A 20,860-nucleotide genomic window follows, 5' to 3' on the forward strand; every position below is an offset into this window, starting at 1 on the left:
AGCTGCACTGTTCACTCAGAGCAAAACCAGTTGACCGTGTCTAACTTTTGACACATTTAATTAACTGTGCCTCGGACACGTGCGAAGCATATTTGAATCATGGATGTTCAAATGCTGTGCGGAGTACGCTCATTTTTCTAAAAAGACACCAAGTTTGTTCGAGAATACTCCAAGTGCAAAACAGGGGTTTCCAGGTCTGTAAGTGATTATTGTTCCAGATACATGGCAACCATATGCATTTTATTTTTGCATGTGTTAGTGTCAGACAGCTGTGAGAAATAATTTATGAGTGATGTAATTTCAGGTGTGATGGACCCTCGTAACGTTGACAAGAAGAAGCAGATACATGGCAACCATATGCATTTTATTTTTGCATGTGTTAGTGTCAGACAGCTGTAAGAAATAATTTATGAGTGATGTAATTTCAGGTGTGATGGACCCTCGTAACGTTGACAACAAGAAACAGACTCAGGGCATCCGCAGACCCTTTGGAGTTGCAGGTATGTACATGCAGAATATTAATATAACACTAGATGTGCATGGCATTGTGTTCATTAAGACCTTTTTGTCAAACTGTTGCCAATGTACCCTATGCCTTGCGCAAGTTACACTCAAGTTGCTTACATTCATTGATGCATTGGAGACTTTCACCATTGGTTTTGGGGCAAAACTGAACGCAGAAGATTCTTCAAATTTGACCCTGCTTTTCAGATTAAATTAAAAACTTTCCTTGTTTTGCTTGAAGCCCTGAACATTTTAGATTTGTTTTTTGAGGTGCGAGTAAGGCTCCTTCTTCTGTTGCTTGAAGCCATGAACATTTGAGAGTTGGGTTTATGTGTATGTAAAACCTATACTGCTTCTGCATGAAAGCGACAGATATTTTAGAATTGTTTTTAAGATGAGTCAAATATGTTGTGCTTTCCTTTTCAGCTATGGACATCTCAGAGCTGATGCAAGGCCTGAAAGAGAGCAAGGAGGATGACCAAACCTTCATCCCATTTCAACAGTAAGCCTGTCTGACAGCCAATGCTTTACTAAGGTCTTTTGATGGTCTTTTCTCCCCGATAACGTTTCAGATAACACACAGGTCTCATTCAGGAATCTTGACACCAAAAGCACCTACCCTTAGAAAGTCTGAAGCTTTCTTTTACTTTTTTGTTCTTTGGATTTAATGAGGGATTAGTGTTGGCCATTCTTCATGAATGTTTTAGTCACCTGGCAGATATATTAGGCATAGGCATCAGGAATCCTTTTAGCTTAATCACTGTCAACTGAGGCAGTTCACGGAATAGTTGCTTGTAAAATGATTGTAAGTAAAAGGGATAAAGGTTTCAGTGAAGTAAATGGACAGAAGATGCAGAGTATGGTCTGCATATGGATGGTATTTTGTTAGTGTCGCGACCAACCTGATAGGTAGGACCTTAACTTCTCACACAGAAGGAGTCAGGAACTCAATTGGTAAAGTTCAACAAAACGAAGACTTTATTGCTGCTAGAAAATAAAGGATGAGTGGATGAGAATGAAAGGATGTTGATGAAATGATGGGGGAATGAACAGGAACTGCTCTGCTGCTGCACAAAGAAAGTTAGTGATGATGATGATGATTGATGATCAGGAATGAAGGGTGGCGGCAATGATGAGGCAAAACATCATGTCAACACAATTGCACATCAACATCCATGTGGCTATGGCAACGACATACATATGGCCACGCACACATGGAAAAAGCAAAAATAAACAACACAACTGTCGCTTTTGTCAATGAAATACTAAGGTAGCTGAATGTGCGTCAATGCCACACGTACGGCCTTAAAGGTAAGTGCAAACGTGTTCTTCACCAACGTATCTACGCCGAACTTGGGTTATAAACCCTCGAGCAATGACTGGCGCTTGTTCAAGCTAGAACGACATGTGAAAGTTACTTCCCTTTAAATCAGCCAAGATGCGAATGGTGAGTGTGACGAACGCCAACTAGATGCTTGCGCTGATGACACGGAGTGAGTGCGAAGATGATGATCTCCCCTGTCTACCCCCTTACTGCAAGCGTTGAGCAGTAACGTTGAAAGGGGTTAGACAGACGAACAGACGATGAAACATCTCCCCCTCCTTCTACCCCTTTACTGCAGGCGTTGAGCAGTACCGACGAAGGGGGAAAAAGGAAGACGAACAGACGCTGACGATAGACGATGGCCTCCCCTGACCCAGTGCGCTGAGAACGACGAACAGCCTGCACTGTCAGAGAAGCAGTGACGGCGATGATGACAGACGAGTAGATGATGACAAGATGATGTCGGTGCCAGGGTGGGTGGTGATGACGATGGATGATGGCGACAGCGAGGACGGCCAACGACGGGCAGCGGGACTCCAGACGACAATCTCGCCCTTGTGATGAAGCTCCACGCAGGCACCCCTTTCAGTTGCAGATGAGGCCGTGCTCGACAAATAAATGAAAGAAAAACACAGGCCTATAAGGCCATAATTAGAACACATGGTACTCAAATGCGAAATGATTCACAAGGCAAAAAGAGTTTAGCCAACAAACAAAACGGAGGTCACTCCATAATATTTACACAAAAACAACTGGAGTGTGTGACCAAAAATCAACCTTACTGTCACTTGCAAGTCTTGCAACTTTAGACTCATTCCACAAATTCATGTAACATTTTCCAACCAGAAAAACACGCTTATTTCAGAGCATGGAATGATAACCAAAATGAGCGTGAATGACAATGAAGGGGGAATGAAATAAAGTGAAAAGGCCATGAGCTAAATTCTACCTCCCTTTTACCACCCTCCACCCGACCTACAACACAAACTAGAGACCAAAACACGTGGACAACAGAAGACATTTACACACACAAAAATACTCACATGGAAGAACCTCTATCCTTCCCGTGGTGAATATTTCCCTTTTCACGGCAAAGCCGACGTCAACAATAATGTTGAAAACTTGACCGGGTTGACATGAGTCACACCACGTACTTGGGCCGACAGCAGTCGCGCCACATTCCAGAACACACAATCGAGGTGTTACTGCTTCCAAAGTTCTTTGGCTTCTGCCCCGAATCCAATTCAGCGATGAGCGCAGACGACGGGTGAGCGCTAGCGACGCACCAAATTCACGTGCTCCCCGCAATGCGGTCACGAACACGGACACACTACACACCGCGGCTGGCGGTTTGTCGATTTCGGAACTACCCGCACCCCATCTCGCGACAGTTAGCATTCCTGATGCAACCAAACTATTAGATTTAAAATCCAGGTGTTCATTTTTTTTTTTTTTTTTTTTAAATTGTTGGCCTAAGAAAAGCATACTGATTACTGGACTGCAAAGAGAGCAGTTAATATAAGTCAACACAGTGAGAATGTTTTGAAATTTAACTTTGGTTTTTCCATCATGATAGGTGTAGCCAGGGAGAGTTCATGGACAACATCATCAAGAAGGTGATCGGGGCCAGGGAAATCAACCACAAAGGTCAAGGTCTGTGGGTCAGCCTCAAAGTCCTTCCAGGTGACCTCAAACAGGTCAGTGTTGTCAGAGGTGCATGAAATGTATAGAAGAGATGATGTGCAGGAATAAATCTGTCTGTTTTGTGGGTTGTTTTTTTCATGTCCTGTGGATGAGTTGTATCCCTTGAACTTGAAGGTGCCGTGAGGCGAGGTGTAAACTCTGCGACGGTGTTGAAGTGAAGAGTGAGCTCCGATGTACATGTTTTTAAAAGGGAAAATCTTCCTATCAAGCGGACACTGCATTTTGACAGCCCTTTAGTTGTTGGTCATTTTCGGAAACCGAGTCCTGCATTACACATATGTACTTGAAAAATGCTTGAAATGCTTCCTAACTTTTTACTTTCGAAGATATTGGGACAGAGCCAGGAAACTTTAACTTGATTGTTCTGTGTTCTCCTGCGGGTTGAGATGTAGGGTTTCCCTACATTTGAGAGTATATTTGTGCAGGTCCAAGAGGAACAGATTCACCTGGTTTTGCCCGGCACAGCTGTGGCAAGGAAGATGGGCTTTCCCGAAGTCATCATGCCTGGTAAGAACTGCTGCTTTTGCAGACATTTCTTTCTCATTTTCTTCTCATCTTCTCTGCATTGAATTATGCTTGAACTAATTCACTTGATTGACTATATCTGGATGATTTTTTTTACAATCTACTACAATGTAACGGTTTGCCAGAGAGCTCTTTTGCTGGCAAGTATCAGGCTGATAAAGCTGTTGTAGAAAGTAGAACAGAAAGTAGAACAGAAAGTAGTTGTGGTAAAGGGAGTGAGCTTTGGTGCCGTTGGGCCCTTTTCCGGCCAGCCATGCATAAGCTTACAGTTACAGTAGTTAACTTGCCAATCTTATTAGCCTGTGGCAGGAACAATAGCTTTGGTACACCGGAATTGCTTTCTGAGGAAGTTGTATATATTTGCTTGATTGCTTTGAAAAACAGATGGGATCTGTTGAAATTCAGGGCTCTCTCCCCAGTCTGCTTGTGGTTTTGGGAACACTAAATAAAACTATTGTATATTTGCTGAAAAGAACAGTTTTAGACTGAGAGATTGATTCATTTGTTAGCACAGTTTGGTGTGATTGGAATGATTGTTTGACTTTTGGTACTGTCATTTTCATCATCAAAGTTTTTTTCTGTGCTTCATTACCCAGTGGAAGGTAAAAGCTGTGGTCAGTATCCATCACCATCTTTGTTATTTGTTGTGTTTAGACGTTTCTTGTTTTTCAGGTGCAGCTTCAAGTGTATTTTCTTCCGTTTTGTTGCATTGTCATTGTTTTTAGTTTAAAAAAACCCAACATTTTTTAAGCAAGACAGTGCAAAATAAGTTGAGCCATTTCAATTTGTGGCTGCATCCCGAAATAGCCCTGTGGAAGTAGCATCATATACTGGATCTAGAAGAGAACATTTGAGATTCATTCAGTGTGCTACAAATGGCACACGAGGCTAAATCGGGAGATTGCCCAGTGCGCATGTTTACGAAGGTTTCCCAGCTGTTGTTGTGGTAGTGACATAAGTGTTATTTTGATAATGTCAAAGTTTCTTGTGTTTTATGTGGGACTTGCAGACTGGTAAATATTGTTTTTAGTTAACATAATGCACCTTCTTTGTTTAATGGTGACTTTCTTGCTGTTTTCAAAGCGCTTAATTTTGTTGTTATTTTGTTTTTGTGTGATGTTCCAAGTAGTTAGCCTTCCTTATTTTTATTATTTTTTAAAATTTATTGTTTATTGCTTGCCCTCCTCCTGTGCTTTCGAGTTTTACAGTGGAACCTACCTTTAAAGATCTTCACAGATATGAGTACATCTGCTCTTAAAAAGATATGAGTACATCTGTTCTTAAAAAGATATGAGTACATCTGTTCTTAAAAAGAGAGTACATCTGTTCTTAAAAGATATGAGTACATCTGTTCTTAAAAAGATATGAGTACATCTGTTCTTAAAAAATATGAGTATATCTGTTCTTAAAAAGAAAGGAGTACATCTGTTCTTAAAAAGATATGAGTACATCTGTTCTTAAAAAGATATGAGTACATCTGTTCTTAAAAAGATATGAGTACATCTGTTCTTAAAAAGATATGAGTACATCTGTTCTTAAAAAGAAAGGAGTCATAAAAACAAAGGTCGTTTACAGTGTGAGTGAGCAAAGAAGAAGAAAGGGGAAGTCTTAAATTATGTGTGGGGGGGGGGGGGGGGGGGGGTCCACTGTTTTTGTAGTTAAGTGCAATCTATTCAGGTGTTTGCTCTTCTGTTACTTCTGACACATGGAGTCATGAATGTTTGTTTTTTTGTCAGTGGCTTTTGGTTTCAGAAACTGTAGTTGGAAGTTGATTTTATGTGATTTCTATTTTAATTGCTGCTGAGACTAAGATCTGAGCAGACTTTCACATGTTCAGCAGAACTTCTGCAGAGGTAGCAAAAATAGTGTTGGTGCACTGGAAATGAAATCCTGTTTGATTCACAACATACCTCATATCTTTTTTTATATGCGGCTTTCATGGGCTTTTGGGAAGAAACTGAATTACTCATTATTTATTTTTTATGTTTAAGTTTAAACAGAAATTAATGAACGTCCATGAATGAGTTGCCAACCCTGGTACTCTTTGATTCTTCAACAGAATTCAAAATGCGTCTGCTACTCCATGGATTCTAACGTGTGCTTTTCCATCTCTTGGACAGATTTCTGCTATTGCTGATTGTACATATTGTTCAGGATAAGCGGAAAACTCATATTAAGCGTGCAGGAAGCAAAGATGCTGTTCTAGGTCTAGTATAGGAATCTGACTGAACGTGGTTGATATAAAGGGGTGAATGAAAACCAAGGGGAACTAACAGGTCATTTCCAGTTTGAATGCTTAGGTGATGACTTACTGATTCATGGCTTCAAACATGGCTTCAAATGTTTGTACAGGTGACGTGCGGAATGACATTTACCTTACCCTTCGCACCGGTGAATTCAACCGCGGCTCAAAGACCACAGACAAAAATGTGGAGATGGAAATATGTGTCTGTGACCATATGGGCAAAGTTCTCCAGGTCAGTTGTGATCTGGTGTGTGTGTGTAGTGTGTGTGTGTTCATGTCTGTGTGTCCATTTCTATGTTTATGGCTGTCTCTGTATCTGTGTGTACGAGATGCTGTCTTTCAAACGATGGCTGCAGAACCTGTACATATAAGTCACTTGGTTAATTTTTTTACAGTGCAATACAACTACAAGTATTTGGAATGAACACTCGAGGGGTGAAAGAGACATATCATTTCTTAATAATTTTCACTGTGTGAGAAGGATCTTCTAAGGACACATTCATGTTTGAAAGATATTTGTGTCTGTCTTAACCGTAGGCGTATCTGAACGCTAGTGCTTTACTTTAATCATTTGTACCTGTGATATGAGATCTCTCTGGTGAGAGGACGCCTCTCAATGCAGGACACATTCTGCGGTCTCTTGTTCAACAAACTTTACCAAACAATAGCTGTAAAGAAAGACCACCAAAGAGGCGACTAACGGATTCTGTTTCTCCTTTTACCCTTGTTAAGTGTTTCTTGTATAGAATATAGTCAATGTTTGTAAAGATTTTAGTCAAGCAGTATGTAAGAAATGTTAAGTCCTTTGTACTGGAAACTTGCATTCTCCCAGTAAGGTCATATATTGTACTACGTTGCAAGCCCCTGGAGCAATTTTTTGATTAGTGCTTTTGTGAACAAGAAACAATTAACAAGTGGCTCTATCCCATCCCCCCCCCCCCCCCCCCCCCCCCCCCCCCCCCCCTTTCCCCGTCGCGATATAACCTTGAACGGTTGAAAACGACGTAAAACACCAAAGAAAGAAAGAAAGAAAGAAAGACCACCAGCTTTGTAGGGACACTGTCCAGTGATGGCGCTAGTGTTTGTTCAAACCAGTACGCAAACTTTTATGATGCAAACAGTCGAGAGAGAGAAACGGTAGGCTGGTCATTGGAACCAGTAAGGGTCCAACTCACAGTACCGTACTTTCCGGGTGACAAGGCGCTACAGCGCATAAGGCGCACCCCCTTCTTTTGAACAAAAATTGTAATCCAGTCACCCATTGGGCGCAGGGGGCCGATAGGGCGCACCAAAATTGAAAAAGTATACCGGTAACAAACGGTCGAAGAATGAAAATAAGCCGCACATCAAAGGAAGAATACAGAGTGGAAATGACCCAGTTTTTGCCATGAGAGGTGGTTCCCCTGTCATATCTGAGAGAGGAAACACTTCCTGCACCGGGGTCAGTGACCGGTCAGTGACCGAGTTTAACAGAGTGGAAATATGTGTGCTCTGTGTGTGCGGCAAGATCAAAGGCAGGTCCATTGTGATAGCTGGGTGGCTTGAGAGCTCGAGGAAACTTGGCCAGGGCAGTACCTAGTAGCTGAAACATGCATTATCACAAGTTGTTTGACTGGTACTCAGGCGGTCTCTTTGATTTTTTTCGTATTTCATACACGGATTAGGCGCTTCGTTATACAAGACGCAGGGGTCGAACTCGAGGAAAAAAGTCGCGCCTTATGACCCGGAAAGTACGGTACTGGTTTTGTTGTTTTACCAGCGAAAAAAAAACGGAAGTTCAAAAATCAACCGGTAGGTCATACCGGCAGCCATTTTTGTTCCGGTATTCTCCCATATCATCCGGTAAAATACCGGTAATTACGGTTAACACCAATACTGCACTGTGCCCATATCTTGTCATGGCAGGTCCCATTGGACATTTATAGGATGTAATGCTTTTGATGTGACAGGTTTCACTGTTTCTTGACGTGTTTTGCTTTCCATGTGAACAGGACGTGATCAGCTTTGGCTGTGGTGGGGACATGATGTCAGAGTACAAGTCTATGGTCTACTACCATGAGGATAAGCCCAAGTGGTTTGAAACCTTCAAGGTGAGATAGCTTAGGCCAAAAAAAAACTAGGTGTGGTTACGGTAACATAGCCAAATAAAATAGGGTAGGAAGGTAGGCAATCACTTTTTTTTTTTTTAAACTTTTTTTTCTAATGTGTACAAATTAAACCTACTTGACAGGGAAATAAGTGTGCGACTCGAGCGCTTTCGCTTTCATTGCGTTTTCTGCACTCGTTTTCTTGTTTTTTGTATTTTTTTGACAAATGTAATAAAAAGTTATAGGGTCGGCCCCTAAAAATAGGGTAGGTCGGGTTACCGTAACCACACCTATTTTTTTTTTAGGCCTTATGTGTGTTGGTGGGATGCGTGTATGCCTTTGTGTGGGGGGTATGTGTCCGTTTCTGTGTGTGTGTGTGTGTGTGTGTTGAGGAGGGGGGGGGGGGGAGGTTGTGTGTGTGTGGGTATGTGTAAGTAGGATGGACAATGTTGTGGTGTGGCATTTAAAAAAAAGATGTGCTTGGAAGCTTATTTGGTATATATAATAATAATAATAATAATAATAATATAATAATGGACATTTATTAATCGCCCCTTCTCACAAGAGCTCACGGCGATTTACATATTAATTTAGTTCAATATCTCTTGCTCTTTGATTGTTTCAGATTGCAATCTCAACAGAGGTCGAGTTCAAAGGACTGCACGTCAGGTTGACATTCCGACACAAGGCTTCCAATGAGGGTATGATAGTGAAGACAGGATCCAATGTTTATCTTCTGTTTGTGCTGAAGAAGCTGCGCCTTATCTGTAGTTTAAGTAGAAGTTTAAAGAAACATTCTGTACCTGATGGAGCATGCAATGAAAGATTTTCTTTTTTAACGCCCCTGTAAGAAAAGGTACAGTTCTAGCAATCTCACAATATAGCCCTGTGCGAGGCTCGCCCTCACACCATTCACTTTAAAATAAAAAATGTAACGTCACGTCACTCTCACAGGGCTATTTTAGGAGAAAGTTTGAGCTTCTCCCATCTCCTTCACAAGCATTGAAGGCTTTTTTGTGTGTGTGTGTTTTTAAAATTTTATTTTGTTCCTTTTTCACAGCTAAGGACAAGAGTGAGAAGCCATTCGCCATGGCGTACGTTCCGCTGATGAACGGCGATGGGACGACGATCGAAGACAAGACCCACGAACTGATGGTCTACAAGGTCAGTAAGCCTCACTACTCCCCTACCGCTCAGTGGGTGAAATCGAGAGACGTAGACCTCTCACCACCATCATCAGTTACGGGGAAACCTCTCAAGCTCCTCGGGGTGAGCGTATGGGAATCATTGCTTGCTTCCATCACATGGGAGGGCTTTTTTCGCTCATTAACCTTCGCACATATCTGCATGGCTTGTGCGGTTATGGAGAAAAGTGAGAGGCATAGACCTTTCACCCTCACCACCATCACCAAGTTTTTTTTCTTATTTTCCACCCTGGTGCGTTTTTGCATGGTTTGTACAGTTTGTAAAGAAAACCAGAGGTATAAGATATTCCTACCACCACAGTCATCACTTATTAGAAAACCTATGAAGCTTCTCACGGTGAGCGCATTGGTGTCATCGCTTGCTTCCCTCACATGTGAAGGTTTTTTTCATTTGTCATTCTCATGTGTTTCTGCATGGCTTGTTAGGTTATTAAGCGAAAGGAGAGACACATTCTCACTGTCATCAGTTATGGTAAAACCTCTGAAAGTCTTCAGGGTGAGCATATGGTGTCATTGCTTGCTTCCATCACATGCAGATTTTTTTTTAAATTTGGGGGTAGCACTTTTCATCATGACACACATAGTACAGTTATTCAGAAATCGAGAGACATAGATCTGTCATCATCACACACATGGTACAGTTATTCAGAAATCAAGAGACGTAGATCTGTCATCATCACACACATAGTACAGTTATTCAGAAATCAAGAGACGTAGATCTGTCATCATCACACACATAGTACAGTTATTCAGAAGTCGAGAGACATAGATCTGTCATCATCACACACATAGTACAGTTATTCAGAAATCGAGAGACGTAGATCTGTCATCATCACACACATAGTACAGTTATTCAGAAATCGAGAGACGTAGATCTGTCATCATCACACACATAGTACAGTTATTCAGAAATCGAGAGACATAGATCTGTCATCATCACACACATAGTACAGTTATTCAGAAATCAAGAGACATAGATCTGTCATCATCACACACATAGTACAGTTATTCAGAAATCAAGAGACGTAGATCTGTCATTACACACATAGTACAGTTATTCAGATATCGAGAGACATAGATCTGTCATCATCACACACATGGTACAGTTATTCAGAAATCGAGAGACATAGATCTCTCATCATCACACACATGGTACAGTTATTCAGAAATCGAGAGACATAGATCTGTCATCATCACACACATGGTACAGTTATTCAGAAATCGAGAGACGTAGATCTGTCATCATCACACACATGGTACAGTTATTCAGAAATCGAGAGACGTAGATCTGTCATCATCACACACATAGTACAGTTATTCAGAAGTCGAGAGACGTAGATCTGTCATCATCACACACATGGTACAGTTATTCAGAAATCGAGACGTAGATCTGTCATCATCACACACTTAGTACAGTTATTCAGAAATCGAGAGACGTAGATCTGACATCATCACACACATAGTACAGTTATTCAGAAATCGAGAGACGTAGATCTGTCATCATCACACACATAGTACAATTATTCAGAAGTCGAGAGACATAGATCTGTCATCATCACACACATAGTACAGTTATTCAGAAATCGAGAGACATAGATATGTCATCATCACACACATAGTACAGTTATTCAGAAATCGAGAGACATAGATCTGACATCATCACACACATAGTACAGTTATTCAGAAATCGAGAGACATAGATCTGTCATCATCACACACATAGTACAGTTATTCAGAAGTCGAGAGACGTAGATCTGTCATCACACACATAGTACAGTTATTCAGAAATCGAGAGACGTAGATCTGTCATCATCACACACATAGTACAGTTATTCAGAAGTCGAGAGACGTAGATCTGTCATCACACACATAGTACAGTTATTCAGAAATCGAGAGACGTAGATCTGTCATCATCACACACATGGTACAGTTATTCAGAAATCGAGACGTAGATCTGTCATCACACACATAGTACAGTTATTCAGAAATCGAGACGTAGATCTGTCATCATCACACACATAGTACAGTTATTCAGAAATCGAGAGACGTAGATCTGTCATCATCACACACATGGTACAGTTATTCAGAAATCGAGACGTAGATCTGTCATCACACACATAGTACAGTTATTCAGAAATCGAGACGTAGATCTGTCATCATCACACACATAGTACATTTATTCAGAAATCGAGAGACGTAGATCTGTCATCATCACACACATAGTACAGTAGAACCCCTCTCTAGCGACCTTGAAAATGTTGACAAAAATCGGTCCTTATGGAGGGGGGTCCTTACAGAGGGAGGGGGCGGGGCCACAAAGAAAGTCACCTCAGATTTTCTTAAAAAAAGAAAACAGAAGTTTGAGTTGCTGACGACCGTTTCCTCAAGCAAACTGCTTCGATTTCATGTTTGACATTGTCGATGGTGTCCACCAGTTCTGGTGCATGTTTCAATGCAAAAAGAGTTAGTTTCTGAGCAAGCATTTCTTTACAGCAGTCCCTGCAATGATGAAGGCCCTCCGAGAAAGAGAGTGAAAAATCGGCCACCGTTCTCAGCATCGCGTATCTGTGTGTAACCTCTTTCATTGAAAAGATACTCTTGTTTCCCTGCAGCCTTGACCAGTGAGTCGGTTACCTAATCTGTGAACCCTTCAGTTGTGTTGCTTTGTCAAAAGTTAGACACAGTCAACTAGTTTAGCTCTGAGTGAACAGTGCAGCTGGCCTCAATTAGCCGGTGACACCTCTCTGGCCACAGCACCAAACAGTACATGGCTGGGGGGAGAGAGAGATAGAGAGAGGGGGGGGTAGCTGGCTAAACTCAGTGGGGTGTCCGGTGTCACTGAAGTCAGCAGAAAGAGCATTGGAGAGAAATAGAGAGGTGTACTCTTCCAAACATCAGTTGTCAGCGCTTAGGGTAGTCAGTGAGGGAGAGTGAGAGCGGTTTGTGTACAGTCCGACTGAAGAGTGAAAAGTCACTGCCACAAGATCGGCATGCAGTCAATAAAGCCAGACAAGAAGAATGATTATGACATGCGGCTCTATCTGCTGGTTTTTTATTCAAACTGGTTTTCAACGCTTATTCTCACAAAGCATCTGCACACCTGCCTCTGCCTCTGTGCTGTGTTTGTGTGGCTGCTTTTGTATGATGTCAGTGCATGGTGAGTGCGTTCACTGCCTTGTCACCACTTCCCCACCTTTTTCAGAATGTTTTCTTGGAGTTGGATAATTCTTTGAATTTGCGATTTTCCAACATCAAGACTTTTTGCAATCGCGATGGCAGTTTCTCCCTTTTTGTGTCTGTTCACAACATTCACTCGATTCTTGAGAGTTAAATATTTTCTTTTCTTTGTAGACGCCATGTCGATCTCCACTGCTCTTCTGTCCAAAGACTGTCTATTCTGACTGAATTGAACGGTGTGTGTTGGTCACGTGAGTTTGTTTTCTCGATGATTGGTTTGTGATGTTTACTCAGCCCACCCAACCATCACACCTCTCAGCGGTTAATTAGTGCCTTTGCTTACGCAAGACGGTTATAACTGGTTATAACCGGTTTGTCAGTGATGCGTTACGCTGACTGAGTCTTGGCTTTGTCTGACAAAGTCGTTACACAAGCTGTTAGGTCGGTCCTTAGACGTTAGAGCGGGGTGGTCGCTACACTGGTGACAACTATATAAGGAAACACATCGGTTAAAAAAAAAAGGGTCGTTGTGGCGGGGTAGTCCTTAGAGAGGGGGGTCGTTGTGAGGGGTTCTACTGTACAGTTATTCAGAAATCGAGAGACGTAGATCTGTCATCATCACACACATAGTACAGTTATTCAGAAATCGAGACGTAGATCTGTCATCATCACACACATAGTACAGTTATTCAGAAATCGAGAGACGTAGATCTGTCATCACACACATAGTACAGTTATTCAGAAATCGAGACGTAGATCTGTCATCATCACACACATAGTACAGTTATTCAGAAATCGAGAGACGTAGATCTGTCATCATCACACACATAGTACAGTTATTCAGAAATCGAGACGTAGATCTGTCATCATCACACACATAGTACAGTTATTCAGAAATCGAGAGACATAGATCTGTCATCATCACACACATAGTACAGTTATTCAGAAATCGAGACGTAGATCTGTCATCATCACACACATAGTACAGTTATTCAGAAATCGAGAGACGTAGATCTGTCATCACACACATAGTACAGTTATTCAGAAATCGAGACGTAGATCTGTCATCATCACACACATAGTACAGTTATTCAGAAATCGAGAGACGTAGATCTGTCATCATCACACACATAGTACAGTTATTCAGAAATCGAGAGACATAGATCTGTCATCATCACACACATAGTACAGTTATTCAGAAATCGAGACGTAGATCTGTCATCATCACACACATAGTACAGTTATTTAGAAATCGAGAGACGTAGATCTGTCATCATCACACACATAGTACAGTTATTCAGAAATCGAGACGTAGATCTGTCATCATCACACACATAGTACAGTTATTCAGAAATCGAGAGACATAGATCTGTCATCATCACACACATAGTACAGTTATTCAGAAATCGAGAGACATAGATCTGTCATCATCACACACATAGTACAGTTATTCAGAAATCGAGAGACGTAGATCTGTCATCATCACACACATAGTACAGTTATTCAGAAATCGAGACGTAGATCTGTCATCACACACATAGTACAGTTATTCAGAAATCGAGACGTAGATCTGTCATCATCACACACATAGTACAGTTATTCAGAAATCGAGAGACATAGATCTGTCATCATCACACACATAGTACAGTTGTTCAGAAGTTGAGAGACGTAGATCTGTCATCATCACCAGTGACAGGAAAAAGCTTTGAAGCTCCTTTGGGTGAGCGCTGGGGAATCGTTTCTTGCTTTGAGGGCATGCCCTCTTAAGAGCATTGTTTTCTTGTTCTTCAAGCTCATTTCTCTCTGTATGGTTTGTACAGTTCTGTTGGTGAAAAAGAGAGGTAGACCTCTCACCAACATCACTATCACTAGGCACGGGAGAACCTCTGAAGCTTAGAACTCAGAAATCATTGATTGCTTCCATCACATATTCAAGGGGTCAGGGTTTTTGACTCACCTGAGCGATCATAGGTAATGAGCAGTGCTAGGCCGATCAGCTCAAAAAATAAATGTTTAGGTGTACTTATACGTTATTGAAATTAGAGCATTGAAACTTTGCCCACTTTCAGGGTTTGATGACCCATGTACGTAGGGTGTTCTGGAAGTCCTTAGACTCCAAGCTCCTGGCAATGTCTCATGATATTTACAATGACGTATGCATATGGCAATCTTTCAATGGCGATGACACAAATTTTCATGTATCTCAAAGTTTCCTCTGGAAAGAAAACAGCTCTTAAAGAACACTACCCGTCCATGTGTATTTGCCAGGGATGGAGCTAAAAAAAAAGGGAGTTTACAACAATGATGTATTAACATCTCTGAAAGGATTGTTATGTTTCTCACACCTACTGCATATTGTGTGAATTTGAGGGGAAGAACGCTCCTTCCAAAACGAGTAATTACAACTGGTGCAATGAATTTAAATCGGGTAGACACGTCTTCAAAGATGACACCCGCCTAGACCGACAGTCGAATGCTGTTATTGCAACAAATGTTGCTGCCGTTTAAACGTTGAAGAGAGATGATGCACGAATCACACACACAGAAGTAAAGGACACATTGATAATTGAATCGGCACCCAACGATGTGATCTGGCACAAGCCTTTACGGGTCCACAAGCGTTGCAGACAGTGGGTGCCCGTGCTCTTTCTGGTGTAAAAAAGGGGGTATGTCTCAAAATTTGCATACAAATATTCTCCAATTGTCACTGTAGAGAATGTAAGGCAGGCATGGGAATTGTCCGCCGAAATTTTTTTTTTTCCCGCCGAAAAAGCAAAAGTGTCCGCCGAAAAAATAAATGGGGGAGGAAAAAATGGTTCTAAAAACTGAAAATAATGGCAAACTTGGAGCTAAGATGACACCAAATTGCACCAGTTGGGTTCTTTGAAGAAAAAAAATTCCGCCCAAAATGCCCCCAAACCCCCCCTAGCAGGGCTAGGCGCTTTGCACCGTCGACTTTGCTATTACAGTAAAACCTGTCAAATAAGGACACCCTTGGGACCAGACAAAAGTGTCCTTATTCTGCAGGTGTCCTTATTAGACAGGTGCACGTAAATGCGACAAAGTCAAGTTGAGAGAGAGAGAGAGAGTACTGCACATGTACATGTACATTTATAAGAAACACAGAAGCTGTTTAGATTAAATAGAGAAACATTTAATATTGACTGTTGTAAAACAAGTTTAAAAGCTTTTTATCATATCAACTGTATAAATTTAAATTGTTAAAAAGTTACTGGATCTCATTCATACAACACATTCACATTCACTTCATTCTGCACTCATCAGCTTTTGAAAGAATTTGTCCAGCGTTGTCTGAGTGGACCATTGATGGCAATGTGATTCGCACGTTTGGTTGAAAACCACTCGAACACGGCGTCATTTAGCTCTTCGTATTCGGTTGTCTTCTTCGAAACCCATTTCTGGTCAGCACGTCCGTCTCCCAATTCCCACAACTTCATTATTTTTTCCCGATCGACGCTGATTTTCGAAATCTGCGTTCTCCCACACCCAAGCTCTTGTGCAATCGTTCGGCATGATTTCCCACTTTTCAGTTGTTTGACAACATTTATCCTTTGTTCTAAAGTCAGCGCATTTCTTCCTTTTCTTGAATTTGAATTTCTTGCTGCCATCTTATTAAACACGAATCACTCTTTCGAAGAGAAGATACATTCACTCATACACTTTCACTTCCGTTCCGCCGAACACGTTCCACGCGTTGGATTGGCTGCCTTGGAACTCTAGCAGCCAATCAAATGCGTCGACTTAAAACACTTACCAAGAATAGACTCTATCGGTATTCCAAGCTCTCGTAATCTCTCGCAAACTTCAGAGCATAGCAAAGCATGCGGTACAGCGATCTCGTGCGAGCTGCACAAGCCAAGGTTCGAAGTTCTCGCGATGTTCAAAGCATAACAAATAGCGTGTCTCGCGAGAGCTGCTCAGATACCGAATAATATCAACTGATCGATTTATCGTCTTCTTCGTCGATCGAACTTCCCAGCTTGCTGTGGATGTCCGTATTTAGCAGGTATATGACTTATTATGGACCCAAAATACGTGTCCGCGTCCGTAATGCCGAGGTGGCCGTAACGTACAGGTGTTTTACAGTGTAAAGCAGTCCATGCCGAGACTGACTGTCCGTATTCTGCGAGTGTCCGCTAAGTCCAGTGACCGTATTTGACAGTTTTCACTGTACTTACAAATGTTCACCCTTTTTTTACTTTTTTCAATTCCCATGCCTGGTAAGGGTTTTATGAAGGTTGTCACAGGCGATGAGGACTTGGGTCTATCAATCTGACCCCGGGCAACACATTGATCAGCCGTTTTGATATTCCTAAACGGCTCCACCCCTATCAACTATTGATGATCTCAGAACACTGGCAAGAAGAAGGTGGTCCCATGTTTTTGAAAATAAGGACAAATCGCCACAATTCTAAAAGGGGAGCAGCGCATGGTTACCTTACAGCAGTACATGCATCATTGCCTGCTCGTGGTGTTTAAAGCTTAGCGCCAAACACGGGTACTTGAGGGTTGATGCTACTCCATTGAAATGTCCCGTTTTACACAGCTTCCAAATCAATCGAATTTCTAACAAATTAGGATGTCTGCCTGATGTTTCGTTCACTATATTTTCCTGAATTGGGCCCGTTCGACGTTTTCCTGTTTTTACATTTAAAGAAAAAGCTTAAAGGAAACCGTTACGAGAGCCCTGGGGCCAGTTTCATAAACCAGAAACACAGTCGACCAACTGCAGTTGTCCGAGAGAACCACAGTAATCCGACGTTATCGGGTTTCACGAACAAAATTTCAGTCGGCCGACTGCGGGTCGTCTCACCGGAAGTCGGCCAAGCACGGTGATGCTCTCCCCCCAACACTGTGTTCGGCTTACTGCGGTAAACCGAAAATAAATGTAATTATCCACACAGTCAATGGCAGAATGCTCACACTTTTTTGGATTGTGAGCCAAACCTCAACTCAACTCAACTCAACTCAAATTTTATTGGCTTCAATTTGTAGAAGAAGAATTTGTCTTGCGCTTGGGAAAAAGTAAGAGTATAACGTATAAAAACAGCATTCATATCACCTTGTGATTGTTCTTCGAAATGTATCTATCATGACGCAGTAATCCAGGAGACAAGTCAGGGTTATGTCTTGAAGACGTCACATTATGGCGTCAGAGGGTTAGACGTCACGCGAAGGAATTACTGAAAGTCTCGGTCATTGTTATTTTGAGCGGGCCGAGACTAGTTTTTTCTTCGAAATCGGCCATTTCCACGTGCGATTGAGCAAACGGAAGTGGTAATGTTGCTAAATTTAGCCCTCAACTTGGCCATTCGGATTACTGTACAGTCGGTCGACTGCGGTTGTCCGCGGGTGACGGTGATTCGCTCATGAAACGCGCTTTTCGGTGACCCGGCGATCAACCACAGTCAGTTGGTTCACTGCTATCTTATGAAACTGGCCCCTGATGTTGCTGTCCGAGAGTAAACGAGGGTCATTTAGGGTATCGGCAAAAACACTCGCGCCGTCACGTTTGAAAGGTATTTCTACAGAATGTTAACGCGTGTCGCAGCTCAGGAAGGATCCTTCGAGAAAACGGCGTGGTCAAATTAACGGTGAGCTGTGCGCTAATATGAGATTCTAAGGACTTCCAGAACAGCCCTCGTATTACATGTCTTTTTGACCCTCATCAAATTTCAAGGTAACAACACAGTCATGTTCAGGTAAAAAGAACACTTCCAGAGCTTCATGTACTCCTGGATGATCCAAATCCGGGTTTACCCATGTCAAATTTTGAAGTTACAGGGGTGTCGATTTCTGGTCAGTAAGTAGGAAATTATCATTTTCATGAGCATGTGTTAAGCTAAATTAGCAGATCAGTTGTTGCGGATTCATATTATGTGCAATGTTGTGAGTCATTTGAGCATTCAGGGCCTGGTAGCTCAGTTGGTAGAGCACTGGACTTGTGATCCGAGGGTCTTGGTTTCGAATCCAGGCCGTGACGGACACGGGTCAACTTTATTTGCAGACTCAGAGACGGTAGAGACGGTATTCATGTCACCATTTCATTCATTCATTTCACACAAGAGCTCGCCAGGCACTCCGATCCTGGGCCAATCTTTCCAGTTGTCTCCAGGTGTAGCCGATGTGTTTCACCTCTGCCTCCAAGTCACGACGCCAGGTGTTTCTCGGCCGGCCTCGTCTCCTCTTGCCCTGCGGGTTCCATGTGAGGGCCTGTCGCGTGATGCTGGTTGTTGTCTTGCGGAGTGTGTGGCCAATCCACCGGAAGCGTCTTTGCAGAATGTCCTGTTCTGCGGATAACTGTTTTGTTCGCTGCCAAAGGTCTTTGTTGCTGATGGTGTCAGGCCAGCGAATTCGGAGGATTCTTCTGAGGCAGGTGTTAATGAAGGTCTGGATTTTTCTTGCATGTCACCATTGTGGTACGTAAAAGACCTCGGTCATTCTGCCATAAGTGCAGGTGGCTGATTACACCTTAAAACGCACACACCTGGGAAGCCTCTGTTGCTGCTAGCTTTCCACTGGGAGGAAGCGACCTGAATTTCCCAGTGATGGGACAATAAAGTAATGAAAATGATGCGAAATGTACTCTTCTTGTTTTGCTGGTCTTGCTCATGGATCTCTGTATGGCTTGCACAGCTACGGCAAGTTTACTTTCACCTGGGTCTTGCTGCACTGATAGGTAATCCATCTCTTGACAAGAACAGTTTTCAGAATTTTGTTTCATTTTTACTTTTCTTTTCACACACAGTCTAATAGCTCGAACGGGACACATGCCTTCACATGCGTACATTTTTACTTGCACACTTTTCACAATTTAGTTTGGTGAGATATTGCCACAATGTGGTATACTGAGAATTTATCACTTTATGGCTTAGTGTGAATTGTGCACAATATTGTATCGTGTAGATAGACTTGTGCACAATATGGTATGGTGCAATATGTAAAAAAAATTTTTTCCACAATATGGTATAAATAGAATTTGTCTCAGTATGATAATTATGGTACAATGAGAATTGTCCACAATTGGGTATTGTATAGTGAGAATTGTCCACAGTATGGTAAGTTCTTTTTCTGTTGACTGTCTCATTACTATTGGTTATTCCATCCACTTCAAGTGTACAGACTGTAGTCGCCAATGTTTCATTTTGTGAATGTAGAGGATCAGCCCTCAGTCACAGACACATCAAAAATATGAATTGACTGGTCATTCTCTTTGAGATCTGTATGTATGTTTGAAATAATAGTTGAGTTTTTTTCTACATCCCAGTCCAGAGCAGAATAGAGAGACTCATTGATTGTTACAAGTAATTCACTGGTTTTAATAACTTTCATGCTGGACCAGTCAAATAACCCATTATGTGTTTATTATTGAGCAAACCATATGCGTATGACAATCACCCTCTGCAAGTTTTATACAAGTTCATCAATTTGTCTGCTAACCATTGTAACGAATGTATGAGGTTGCAGGCGTAGTTTACATTAAAATACAAAGAAACAAAAACACAAATGCAGCAATGAGTTTGTGTGTGGTATTTGTGTCCAGGTTATCTGCAACTTATGTCTCTTGTATATACATACTTTTCTTGATTAGAGTTATATTCTCTGCTTTTTGGTTCAATCATTTCCTCAATCTCTTTTCGTTTTTGGTTTGCTTCTGTTTTGCTTTTGCTCTTTGTTTTGTTTTGATTTTCTATGTTATTTTTGTAAGTCTTGAAGAAACTTTAAAAGAAACAAAATGGACAGTCTGTGTCATGATGAGGAATGATGTCTTTGGTTTGAACAAATGAAACAACTACATTGTACAACAACAACAACAGAACAAAAGAAAAAACACTTGTTTGACTGCAGGTGGAGGGCAAGAAACATGATGACCCAACAGCCTACCTGCGACTGCCATCCACAAAACAAATGCTGGAGGTGATGACCCAGCAACATGGGGGTGGTAAAATGAATCTGACATCCGGCCAGTACAGTCACAGCAATCGTGACACTCTCTGGATCTCCACCTTTGTCTGCTCCACAAAACTCACACACAACGGTCAGTACTCCGGGGAAGGCTGTGTGTGTG

At 41.9% G+C, this 20,860-nt stretch overlaps 1 protein-coding gene across 18 annotated transcripts in view; it reads left to right on the plus strand.

Annotated features, from left to right (window-relative positions):
• Window positions 1-20,860, plus strand: part of LOC138982785 (dedicator of cytokinesis protein 1-like) — a 120,366-nt gene that overhangs the window by 25,387 nt on the left and 74,119 nt on the right. For 16 of the 18 annotated variants that reach the window (XR_011460976.1, XM_070356113.1, XM_070356112.1 and 13 more), the window contains exons 12-20: window positions 429-500; window positions 931-1,006; window positions 3,405-3,525; window positions 3,958-4,039; window positions 6,410-6,534; window positions 8,294-8,392; window positions 9,015-9,090; window positions 9,450-9,658; window positions 20,641-20,830. Coding sequence is in view for 17 of the 18 variants with exons in the window: in XM_070356113.1 (XP_070212214.1) it covers window positions 429-500; window positions 931-1,006; window positions 3,405-3,525; window positions 3,958-4,039; window positions 6,410-6,534; window positions 8,294-8,392; window positions 9,015-9,090; window positions 9,450-9,658; window positions 20,641-20,830 (1,050 nt within the window). In the remaining variant the exon portion in view is untranslated. The remainder of the gene's footprint in view (window positions 1-428; window positions 501-930; window positions 1,007-3,404; window positions 3,526-3,957; window positions 4,040-6,409; window positions 6,535-8,293; window positions 8,393-9,014; window positions 9,091-9,449; window positions 9,659-20,640; window positions 20,831-20,860) is intronic. The other 2 variants (XM_070356120.1, XM_070356130.1) reach the window with 1 other exon arrangement.

This window comes from Littorina saxatilis, linkage group LG12 (genome assembly GCF_037325665.1).
Source record: "Littorina saxatilis isolate snail1 linkage group LG12, US_GU_Lsax_2.0, whole genome shotgun sequence".
Lineage (NCBI taxonomy): Eukaryota > Metazoa > Mollusca > Gastropoda > Littorinimorpha > Littorinidae > Littorina > Littorina saxatilis.